General features: G+C 41.2%; 1 protein-coding gene across 1 annotated transcript in view; it reads left to right on the top strand.

The window, feature by feature from the left end:
* Window positions 1-2,202: 2,202 nt before the first annotated feature.
* Window positions 2,203-11,649, top strand: part of KCNAB1 (potassium voltage-gated channel subfamily A regulatory beta subunit 1) — a 367,524-nt gene continuing 358,077 nt past the window's right edge. Inside the window, exon 1 of the mRNA XM_020285635.2 lies at window positions 2,203-2,554. Coding sequence (XP_020141224.1) covers window positions 2,280-2,554 — 275 coding nt within the window. The 5' untranslated portion in view covers window positions 2,203-2,279. The remainder of the gene's footprint in view (window positions 2,555-11,649) is intronic.

Here is an 11,649-nt window from a genome sequence, read left to right as displayed (position 1 = left end):
CAGATGTTGGCTGGGACCACAGTCATCTAAGGATAGATTGCAGTACGCCCAAGCTGGCTAGAGTTGGGAGTTGATGCTGGCTGTTGTCTGGGAGCCCAGCTGGGGCTATTGATCAGAGAGCCTGCATGTGGCTCTCAGCATGGTCATATTAAGGTAGTCAGGTTCCTTATGTGACAGCTGGCTTCCCCCAGAATGAAGATCCAAGAGTGGTGGGTGAAAGCTGCATGCCTTTCTGACTTAAGTGGGGATGTTACATAGTATCACTTCCACCATATTTCACTGATGAAAGCAGTCAGAAGCCCACCCAGATTCAAAGGGAGGGGAAACAGACCCCACTTTTTAATGAAAGGAGTGTCAAAGAATTTAACACTGCCACAAGTAGATAATTATCCCTAATTTTATAAATGAGTAAATTAAAGCATAGGGGAGTTAAGCAATTTGTCTTAGATCACAGAGCAGGTAAGTGATGAAGTTAGGATTCAAACCCAAGCAGTCTGACTCCAGAAAGGCAATCCAAGTGAGTGAAGCCCTTTGTCTCCTTGCCTGAATGAGCATAGTGTCCCCTCCCCGATTCCATTGCAGAGCCCCCTGTTGACATAACTCCAAGAATATCAAACTGAGGAGATTGTCCCCAGAGTCTACACTTTGGGGAGCCTGGTTGCCATGGATACCATGTTGCCAGAAGTCCTCAGTGACTCCAGGGGTGGGGACAAGGGGAGGAGGTGGAGAAGCTACAACCTGCTGGTGCTAAGAGTTCCTCAGACCCCACAGCTTCAGATTGGACTGACCGTGATACTCAGTATCAGCTGCCCCTGCCTCCTGATACATGTTTCAGGCTCCACATTGCTTGGTGGTCACAGTTCTAACCCTAGACTATCCCAAATACTAACATCGAACAGCTTTTACCTGAATGTGGAGAGTCCATGCGGTGGGATTTGCTGTCCTCTCATTCCCTGCTTTGATTAATTAATAGCCACGGGGATCCTCAAAGACCTTGACATACTTTACAGAAGAGCCTACTGATCCTTTCTGTCTCTTTAAGAAGAGCCTTTTTTATTTTCTTCTTCCTCTCTTGCCTTTTTCAGGGGTTCTGGGACCTTGCTATACCTCTGCAATTTTTAACTTATGGTCTTGTCATGGACAGGAAAATTCACACACTTTCTGAAGTTCTTTATATGCAGCAGGAACTGGGACCATTGATATAGGAGAGACTTAGTTGGATTTGGGGGGCAGGGAATGTGTGTGCCTGGGGCTTAATGTGTCACGAAACAACTTTGTGGTCAACATTTAGGTGGCACTGACATCATTATCTCCTGAGCTGCAATGGAGGTCAGACCCTTGGGCATGTGTGAGGCTATCCCAAGCATCTTAACTATAGGGCTATTAACCAAACTTTCTTTCCTTCTTTAGAGCTAGTTTTCATGAGCACTGGGAATACACAAATACACACACACACACACACAAAGACACAAACACTCATGCACATGCACACACAAACACACATCCACACACAAACAGGCCCCTCCACATCCTCCCTTTCTTCTATTTATTCGCTCCAACTTTGGCCTCAGTTTCCCCAATTATAAGATGATTCTCGTGCCTTCCCTCTGTCAGAAGTGTTGGAGGGCCAACTACTGAATCCGGTTTGGTGGGCTCACCATTCTTACGTTAGGAATGAAAGAGTGCTTGACATATAGTATGTGGCTCACTGACATTCAAAAAGCCTTCCTTTCCCAAAGGAATATAAAATAAATTTAAAATTTTATTTTAAGGTTTACACAAAAGGAACAACTTTCCCCTTGCATTGATATAGTCAAACTTATTTGAGGAAATTCACATTAAAACTTTTAAAGCACCAAAAAGACTCCACATAAGAGTGGTTAACGAGTCTCCAGATATATTCTTTTATACCTCTAACGGGATGATCAAATATAATTTACCAAACCCTAATGATCTAAGGTTCAAAGTTATCATTGTTAAATGAAGCAGAAGTCCAAACTTTGTGGAAGCAATAGCACTACAAAACTTAAGCATCGCAAAGTTTTTTGGAGCTGTTTTTAAAATTTCCATGTTCCAGGATATCACAGGTAGTCAGGAAAGGTTAGAGATAGCCTTTCATCGGAGTCACAGGCTGGGCTCAATTACAGCTTTGTGGCAGGATAAGGTTAAGTGAGGTGGGCTGGGCAGGGAAGAGGAGGGAGGCAGACGCAGAAAAATCAATCCAAATTACTTTGATGACAGTCACTTGGAGTCTTCTCTGAAAGACGCGAATCTCCACGATGCTGGCAGCCCGGACAGGGGCGGCGGGGAGCCAGATCTCAGAAGAGAGCACCAAGTTAAGGAAACAGTCTGGGTTTTCCGGAACGGGGAAAGACAAATCTCCCAAGAAAGCCTCAGAAAATGGTAAAGACAGCAGCCTCAGTCCCTCAGGGCAGAGCCAGCTCAGGGCACGGCAGCTGGCTCTGCTGCGGGAAGTGGAGATGAACTGGTACCTGAAGCTGTGCGACCTGTCCAGCGAGCACACCACCGCCCACACCACCGGCATGCCGCACAGGTAAGCCCGGGTCTGCGCGCGCCCTGGGAGGCGCCGCCAGGTGCGCTGGAGAGTGGGTGCTTTGATTTCTTCCCCGAGCTGCTGAAACCGTAAAGGCTCTAATTGCTTTACAGATGATTGGCATTTCAGAGTGTGTAACCACAAAGAACAGGATCTTGCTATGATGGCAAATAATGCTCTCTGAATTGTTAGAAAAGACCCCTCATAAGGAGGCAGTAGATGCTTAAGACCTGACAGGACAAAGAGTAGTGTTGTTAGGTAAAAATCAGAGGAGTTTACAGACTGTAGAAAAATGCTCCCTTTCAAAACAACAACTAAAACGACTTTGCAATCTTTCTGCATATGGTTTATCCTGAGAACTTGGGGATGAGGGAAGGATATTTGTTGTGCCTGTTTGAACAGTGTGTAGTTGAACAGTATGAACTTTTGAGTGAGGGTTCAGGCTGGCCACATAGGTGCAGAGTAGAATATACCGGCCACCAATACAGGGATCTGAGTCTCGTGGCTAAGACAGATAACATCAGGAGGAAAAAAAAAAAGCACTTTTTAAAGCATGGTAAATATAAGACAAATTTCTATAGATTTTTTTTTCTATTCTTTTCTCAGTCTCAGCTTTAAATAAAGCAGAGAAAGAAAGGATAATTTCACAAATCCCAATGTTAGAAGGCAAAGTATGCTGAGTAAAGTGCATGCAGTCCTGAAATTTAAGGATGCTTATTTCCTATATTTGTACAAAAAAATTGTTAGGAATTAAAGATAATTTTGTAACAAAAACTATTGTGAAAATAAAGCCTAGGACAGCTATTTTCATTACATGGTAATAAAAATCCATTAGAAATGAAAAATGATTCCAATGAAATGGTCAAAATATAGAAAACTTCTTTTGTAGAGGCTGTGTGGTAGCATAGAAATTCTGCAGTGTAGTCTATTTATCAAAGCATTCAGTATGCTCTGAGCTGTCTCTATTTTATATTTTTAATTCCAAAAAGACACTACAGGAAAACTTATTTAGCAATTGAGCTAACCGATGCATATAGAATAAAAACTTGTTGGACTGTACGCTTCAGAGTGCCTCAACTTACTTTCATTTTTCTGTTTCCTAGGCAATAATAAAATTGATGCTTCTAAATCTAAGTCACTATACAAAAACCCATATTTAAAAAGTAGAAAAAAATTAAGCTTCTGGAAATGTTCTGTGAAATACATTTAATGTTCATGGCCGGAGTGACTTGTCTGAAGCTCTTGCATAAGCTATATGCCCACATTTGAGGTTCGTGGAGAGAAGACCCAAGGAGGATAGTGTTGTTCAAAGAAAACCTGTATGAGCTTGTCAGTGTTGGGGACGTATATCATCACATATCTCATACCTCAAATCATTACCGACCTCATACCTATAAATCTTGAAGCTATTACTAAACAGCCTCCAGAAAAAAAGAGTTAAGCGGCAAAGGAAAGCCTCGATAATGGTTTCCTTCCCTAAAATATCTCTTGACTTACTCTAGCCCTTTAAGTTAATACAGTATCACAAAATTCTTTCTCTGTTATCTGACACTGGAATAGCATTTGTCAAGTCAGAGTGGAATATTAGTTAAGGTAACCAGGTTTACTGAGAAACTTTTGGAGAAAAGCAAATCTCCATTTTTTTCTGCTTTACTTAAACACTAACAATTTGTCCTATAATAAGAAAAGATTGGATTAGACATTCAAACTTAATGCATACATGATAATCTGTGGCACAATATTCTTAATCATTGTTTGACAATGGCATTGTGTTTCTCTTGTTTAGTGACTATGCTGAAAAAGAGTGAAGATTGTGTCTAATTTAGATGATCAAAAATTAAAAATGTCTCATCTTCTTTTATTTTTGCAACATGATATTTTTTCCCAGGAAGAAACTAGTGTATGCAGTTGGACCTAAGTCCATTTTTAAATTAAATAAATTTAGTGAGAAGCTCTGTGTTTGCATAGCTCAGAAAACTAACACAATTCTTCTCATTGCCAGCTCCTTTCTTACATTCCAAATGTTGGAACTACTTACCTCTGTCGAGTCCTTGAGATTACTGGACAACGACAATGACCGATGGTGCGATCTATTCAAATTTTAATGTAAACAATAGAATGTGTGATTCCTCAAGCCACCCAAATTTTTCTTTCATTTATAGATGTTGGCTGTCAAGAAGCTACAGAAAGTTTTTCTGGACCTCCAATTTCCTTTCTTTTAACAGTATGGCTCAAGTGTAGTATCTCCATTAGACACCTGTATGTAGAAAGTAAATGTGATTACATTATAAAATATTGACAAATCAGTCCATCTGTAAAACATTACTTAAAGAATAGACTATGAAGTGAGTTGAAGAGACCTTGAGGACATTACGAATTTGCTCTTGGCAAGAATTTTGTGGGTCTTTGGTTAATGGTCATCAAAAAGGAATTGCTAGAGGACAATAACTCCAATTTCCTTTCTGGGAAGATGCAATTAAAATATTTTATAGCAGGTTAATTCTAGTTCATGAGGGATTTGAGGATTGCTTTATTCCTAGATCCTATGAACCTATATTTGAAACAAGGGATATTATTAAATGGCTGGAAAAAAGCATTAGAAGTAGAGGGGTTTCAGCAGTCTTGGCATGTTTAAGAAATAAAACTGTAGGAAGCAGGGCAGGAAGTGCATGTTGGTCTTGTGGTAAGTAGTTGTGACCCCTTTCCTGGACTGTGTCAACATAAGACTGTACAATGAAACAGTCTAATACAATGAGCTTAACAGTGGTTTATTATCCATTTGAGAGTTGGCTGATGCCTCTGTGGTGTTGGTGTAGTTTATGTGGCAGCTCATGCACCTGGGCACCAAGGCAAGTTGGTGCAGGGGCCAGAGTTCTGGAGTTGGAGGCAAAAGATTAGCTTTTTATTTTAGTTCTTGTGCAACTGTGGACATAATTTTTTTAAAAATTTATTTGTTGTTTTGGAATGACATTTTTTTCTGATTATAAAAGTAGCATCTGAACTTCATAGAAAATTTTGAAAACAGAAAACAATACAGAAGCAAAAGCAACTGTTAATATTTTGGTGTGCTTTCCACACCTTTTTGAATTGGAATCATAGTATATATTCTGATTTCTACCCTTTTTTCACTTAATATTATAGCTGGCTATTTTATTATCTTAAAAACCATTTAGAATTTTCTTTGTAAGGACTATGTCTTATGACTATATTGTTTCTCAGACATTCTTTTTTTGTTTATTATTTACCATTATTATAAATAATATTATAATAAACATCTTTGTATGGGTTAATGTATTATATGTGCATATATATTATACATACACACATATATAACATATATACATATACATATATTCACACATATACATATTTATTTATTTTTAATGCATAGTATCCAATTGCTTTCTGGAAACATTTTTTCATTGTATTTTCCCACTGGCAATATTCATGAGTGCCAATCTCATTGCTTTCTCTACACTACATAGTGTTTATATAGAATCTTTAGCATTGAGGTTTATAGTTAAACAAATTGTTGGGTAAGTTAATGAAATTTTCAAGTCTCAATTTCTTCAACTGCAGAAGGGGATCAATACCGTTGCAGAGAACTATTGTAAAACTTAAATGAGATAATGTACAAGTGATTTGAAAGTGTAATGCACTTTGTCTTCACACTGTCTAAAATAAAGATTGAGATAGAACCCCTATTGTACATGGTGTATTTAAGGCTTATGAAGATAAATACGGATGAGTGACTCCAAAAATCCCTGGCAAAGATGTGTGCTTCACCTAGCCCCTGAGAGCTAAGCATCTTGCCGTGCTCAGTTAACATTTATAAGAGACCATCATATGTTCTTACTAAAGGCTTTTTAAGGATTCAATCACCATTCTCCTGAGAAAAAGTAACTTGAGATAGAATACAAAGAGCTTTTAAATACTATCAATGTTAATGTTCCAAACCATAGCTGACCGAACCTATTAAATTAAAGTTACTAGGAACATTTAGTAGGACAAATTAACATGTGAGTGAATTTCTACCACCTTAATGAATGCTTCGTATCTAGGACAGTAGTTATACTGAGCCACATCTCTAATGTTCCCTCTCTCTGCTCTCAAAACTGCTTGACTTTCTAGAAAGTGTGCACTTGGCCTGCTTCTGGAAGACCAGATGTGGTTCTGTATGAGGGCAGGCAGTTCTCTAAGGTGAGTTTTGGTGGACTCAGTTCCTATCAACAGGACAGCAGGTGATTCAAGAACTTAGAAACCTTTGGCTGAGTTTATGCAAAAAGATCTGAGATTATCCAAGTAGCTTATGCAAGAAGATACTCTTGTTAAGTATCAAGCTGGAGGTCAGTGAGTGAACAATTCAACAGACATTGATTGATTGCACAAGGCCCTGTAGGTGATGCAAAGATAAATTGAAAAAGAATCTAGTTATTTACAGCCTGGGAAAGGCAAGACATGCACTTAAATCAAAAGTGCTGTAGAAAAGAGGATCATAAAATTCAGAGGAAGGGGTGAGCGCTCCCAGCTGGAGTGATTGGATCCAGACTTGGAAGGTGTGCCGGACTTGAGCAGGAGGAGATGGGGGCGGGGGCAGGCAATCCCTGTGGGGTAGAGTGAGCACAGGCACAGACGAACGGAAGTACGAAGTGGAGGTGAAGAGTGGGTTTCTTCATGGGGCTCCTACCAGCATCCTGGAAAGGTTCATGCAGGCTGGAGCTGGGAATGTGGGCAGGAGAGCAAGAGAGGAGGAGACCATTTGACCATTTCAGAGACTGGGGAGTTGGGCAGAGACCGGGCATGGAGGAGAGGCAGTGCTTGTGGATTTCTCTCAAGAAGAGGCAAGGAGGGGTGTGGTGAGCACCGTCTGGGGGGATTGAGGCTCTGACTCGGGTGGGGCAAAGGCAATAAATGCAACCTAAACATTGGTAGCCCCGCAATATGCTGAAATTAAAAAAAAAAAAAGAGGTAAGGAGGGGAGGACAGAGGATGATAGTTGAAGTCTAAAGCAGAATCTGAAGGGGAGGAGGAGGGAGGTTTATAGGAGAAAGCTGATCTGTAGATGCTTTTAGGTAGAAGGAAGGAGTCCAGGGAAGAGAGATGTGTGTAGTGCAAATACTAAAGCAAAATATTCCCCAAATCCCCAAAGAGATGGAGCCACTTGGGCATCAAATGCAGGTGTTAGCTTTGGCAAAAACAAGTGTCGGTGGGGCCTGGGATGAAGAGGAACTCTTGAGTCGTGCTGCCTACAGGCTGCATTTCAGCTGCACGACCTGCCAGCTGCCAGCCAGGAGGCACTGGGCAAGCCCCTTGCCTAAGAGAGGTAATTGGCTTTGGGGTTAAGGCCACAGATCCTGGAACCAGGCTACTGGGTTCAAGTCCTGGCTCTGCCAACTGTGTGACTTAGTTTCTTGAGCTGTAAAAGGTGGGTAATGATGGGTTGTTTTGGGGCTCAAATGCTTGAAGCAAGTAAAGCTTATAAAACAGTGCCTGGCACATACTGTAGCAAGTGTGATAGTACACAAAGGCCCCTAGCATCATTCCTGACCTGTATTACTGGAGATGCCAAAATTAGCCACACCTCCCCTTTCTGGAGTGTGCTCACTTTGTTAACGGGTGTAAGAATACCTAGCTCAGAAGACGGCTCCAAGGATTCCATGAAATGATATAAAACATCTGTTGTAGATCAGACAATCAATTTTGGGCCACATCCTCTACTTTCCCCCTTTTATACTGACCTAAAACATAGCAGAGAGCATCAGTAAAATGATGTTTAGAGGGATGGAAATGAGCTAAATGATGGAATCACTCTAAATTATTTAAATCAATTTTTTTTTCTGAGAAAAGGCTATTGATATGATCATTTTCTTGTTAAAGAGAAAGCTCTTCCTTTTCTAAAAGATGATTCCTATTTCTTAGAGCAGGCACATTCTCCATAAAGCTATAATTCTTGTCATATTTATGTAAAAAGTTATATAGAAGTATCTTTTTAGAGGTGTTGGACTACGAGCACATTTTTATATTGTTTACCATGATTTTATGTTGTTTACTGTGCTGGAAAGGTTGCTTCTTAGCTCATGGTTCTGTTCTTTGTATTCTTGAGCTGTAAAAGGTGGGTAATGATGGGTTGTTTGGGGGCTCAAATGCTTTAAGCAAGTAAAAACATCTGTTGTAGATCAAATCACAGTGAAAACAAACCACTGAATGATTGGGCTAGGAGTGAGACAGTGAACCTCAACCGGACAGGGTTTAGGTAGCCAGAGAAAGTTCTAGCATCACAGCAGCAGCCTCTGGGGAGGGGTGGCCTTGCCATGGTCTCTGAAGGTACTGATGCTGTCCTTTGACTCATGGACTATGAGGTTGTCATTGCCCTGTGCAGCTGTACCACCAGGGTGGTGAGCTGGAAGTGGACCTCCATGGACAGGCGTCACCACCCCCACAGGAGTGGCCAAATATACAGGGGCTTGCTTCAGTCTCCATCCCTGTGCTGGTTTGGTTATCTTGTGAAAACTGCGACAGTTTCTCAGTTTTAGATTCTTGTTAGTTGGGCCTTTGCATATGAGAGTGTGTGTGTGTGTGTGTGTGTGTGTGTGTGTCTGTGTGTCTGTGTGTGTGTGTCTGGTTCCTTCTGAAGGACTGTAGACACTTTGAAGACAGTGTCTGTCTCGGTCCTCTGGCTCTTCCCTAACTGGATGCTAGTGGCTTACATAGGGCACAGCAGCTCCAGTTCCTCTTCCCCTCAGGCCTCACTGCCATTCCAGGGAACAAGCTCGTGGAACAGCAGGAGAATTGGTTGAGGGGCCTGGAGTCATGATTCAAATTCCATTTTGCCGTGAGATCATAAGTAAGGTTTTAAAAATTCTCCAGAACTCAATACCACCTCTGTAAAATGAGACTAGACATAATGATCCCTTGGTCTCTTTCCAGCACTGAGCCTCTGTGGTATAATAATATCATAAGCCGGGGCACAGGGGCAGGGTGTGATGTCCTGCTCACTGGCCTTTACAGAGGTCATGCAACTGTATTCTCTCTGCAAGAAAAAGGGAACCAGGTGATGCTTTATTTTGAAGATGTGGGAGCAGTAGAAAAGTTCTTTTTGATTTTTAAAGTATGTTATTTTAATAATTGGTTGACTACTAACAGCTATGTTTGACTTTTTAAAATTTTCTTTATAGAAGGAGACAGAGTCACACAAACACCTAGGATTTGCAATGTCCCTGTTTATGAAATGTGTTCACGTGCGGTATCTCATTTGCCTTCACATGACATAAAGCCTGTATTCTCCCACTTTCCTCTGGGGAACGTGCCTCATGAAGGCGACACACGTGATCATCCAAGCCCACACCCCAGGTCTCCTGATTCCTCATCCAGGGCTCTCCACATGCCTGCAATGTTTGTTTCCCAAACCATGGCATGCGAGTTGTACTCGAGATGATTTTGGGGGACACGTGGACATTAAATCTCTCAATGGGTTCATATTTATTTTCATGAATATTAGGAAGAAATATACAACTTACACCTCAAACCTATAAAATCATGGCTGTTACAGCAGAGAACAAAGTTAAGTTTCAACCCAAGTCAATTTAGAGGAAAATATTCACTAAATATAGCAGGGTGTAACTCAGATATGACAAAAATCCTGGAGGTGATACACACAGGACTCTTTATTTCATCTCCTTCACATTCATCAAGCATCTGTACAGCATCATGCCCTCTGCCCAGGGCTTTTATAGTCATTCTGTTTAATCCACACTACAACCCCATGGACTTGTTACAACCCCTATCCTTCAGTGAAGAAGAGAATGGTCCTGCCTATTCACTTTCTATCATTGTGGTTTTTTTTTTTTTTCCTTCTTTTCCCATTAAGGAGATGACATAACACTTCCTAAGCCATTTCTCTGCTGAATAGGCTCAAGTATATTCCAGTGACCTTTTTGAGCCATTGTTATTCTACTCCCTGTCCAAGGTCAGCCTTTGTAGTTCTGTCTTTATGTACTGAATATTCTGCTTCTCAGAGGTGGGGTGATTTTAAAATTTAGCTTTAATTATGCAGCTTAATTTTATTTTATACGGCTTATTTGTATTCTATACAGCTTAGTTTATAAATTTTTCACAATTACCCTTCAGATTGTTGTACAGTTCTGGTGTTTGCCAATTAGAGACATTGTGCATCTTGCCTCCTCTAAAAGCCTCCAGGGCTATACAAACTGGGGACAGATTAATAGAAGCTCTGATATCAGGCTGACCTAAGTCTGAATCCTGATTTAACCACTTACAATCTATGTGACCTGGCATTCCTTCACTTTCAACATTATTCCCCTCGTTGAAAGCCTGACTCATCGACTTAGCTTTTCCTTAGCCACATGGTGGTTCAGTCTCTTTTGGCTCCTTTACTTGGATCTCAACTTTCCTGTTTCACTGAGAAGGCTGATGACACTTCAGACACCTGTAGATGGTGATCTGATATCCGCCTGGCAGGGACGGGGAGCACTGATGAAGTAAGCAGCCTTCCTTGTGTGGATCCATGAGCACGCAGCTCTCATTTGGAACCTCTCAGAGTTCTTCTGATGGCCCTGAGAATTGTTCATGGTTGGTTGAGCTCCCTGCAGCTCATGTTCTGTTCGGCTGTGAGGTGAAGTTGCTGCAAGGCCATCCCTTTCCATGGTAACAGCCACAGACTCTGGTGCCACAAACACAGGCTGATATCTCAGCAGGCCGGATCGGGCACACGGAAAAGCGGTCAGAGAGCACTGGTGGGGAGCCAGGAGAGCTTGCTGATTCAGTCTGTCATTTCATAACCAGTCAGGTGTGTGTTTTTAAGAGGAGCTTCTACAACACTATGTTCGTTCAAACAATGTACTCGTTACACATGTTTTCCTATAATGCACCTACAGGATTCTCAAAGACAGATAAGCCAGTCACTCTGCTCCCACAAGCAGGATACAGCATGGTTTTGAATGCAATGCCATTAAATAAAACTGCATCTCCTTAATGACGTCCTGGCATTCCTTCTCTGAATCACTGTCATCAATCAAGATATGCATATATATATTTTTTTGGTGTGGAATTGTGAAGAATTTGGGAAATAATTGGTT

This window comes from Microcebus murinus, chromosome 1 (genome assembly GCF_040939455.1).
Source record: "Microcebus murinus isolate Inina chromosome 1, M.murinus_Inina_mat1.0, whole genome shotgun sequence".
Lineage (NCBI taxonomy): Eukaryota > Metazoa > Chordata > Mammalia > Primates > Cheirogaleidae > Microcebus > Microcebus murinus.
Note: the sequence above shows the minus strand (reverse complement) of the source record. Positions and strands in the feature narration are given on the sequence as shown.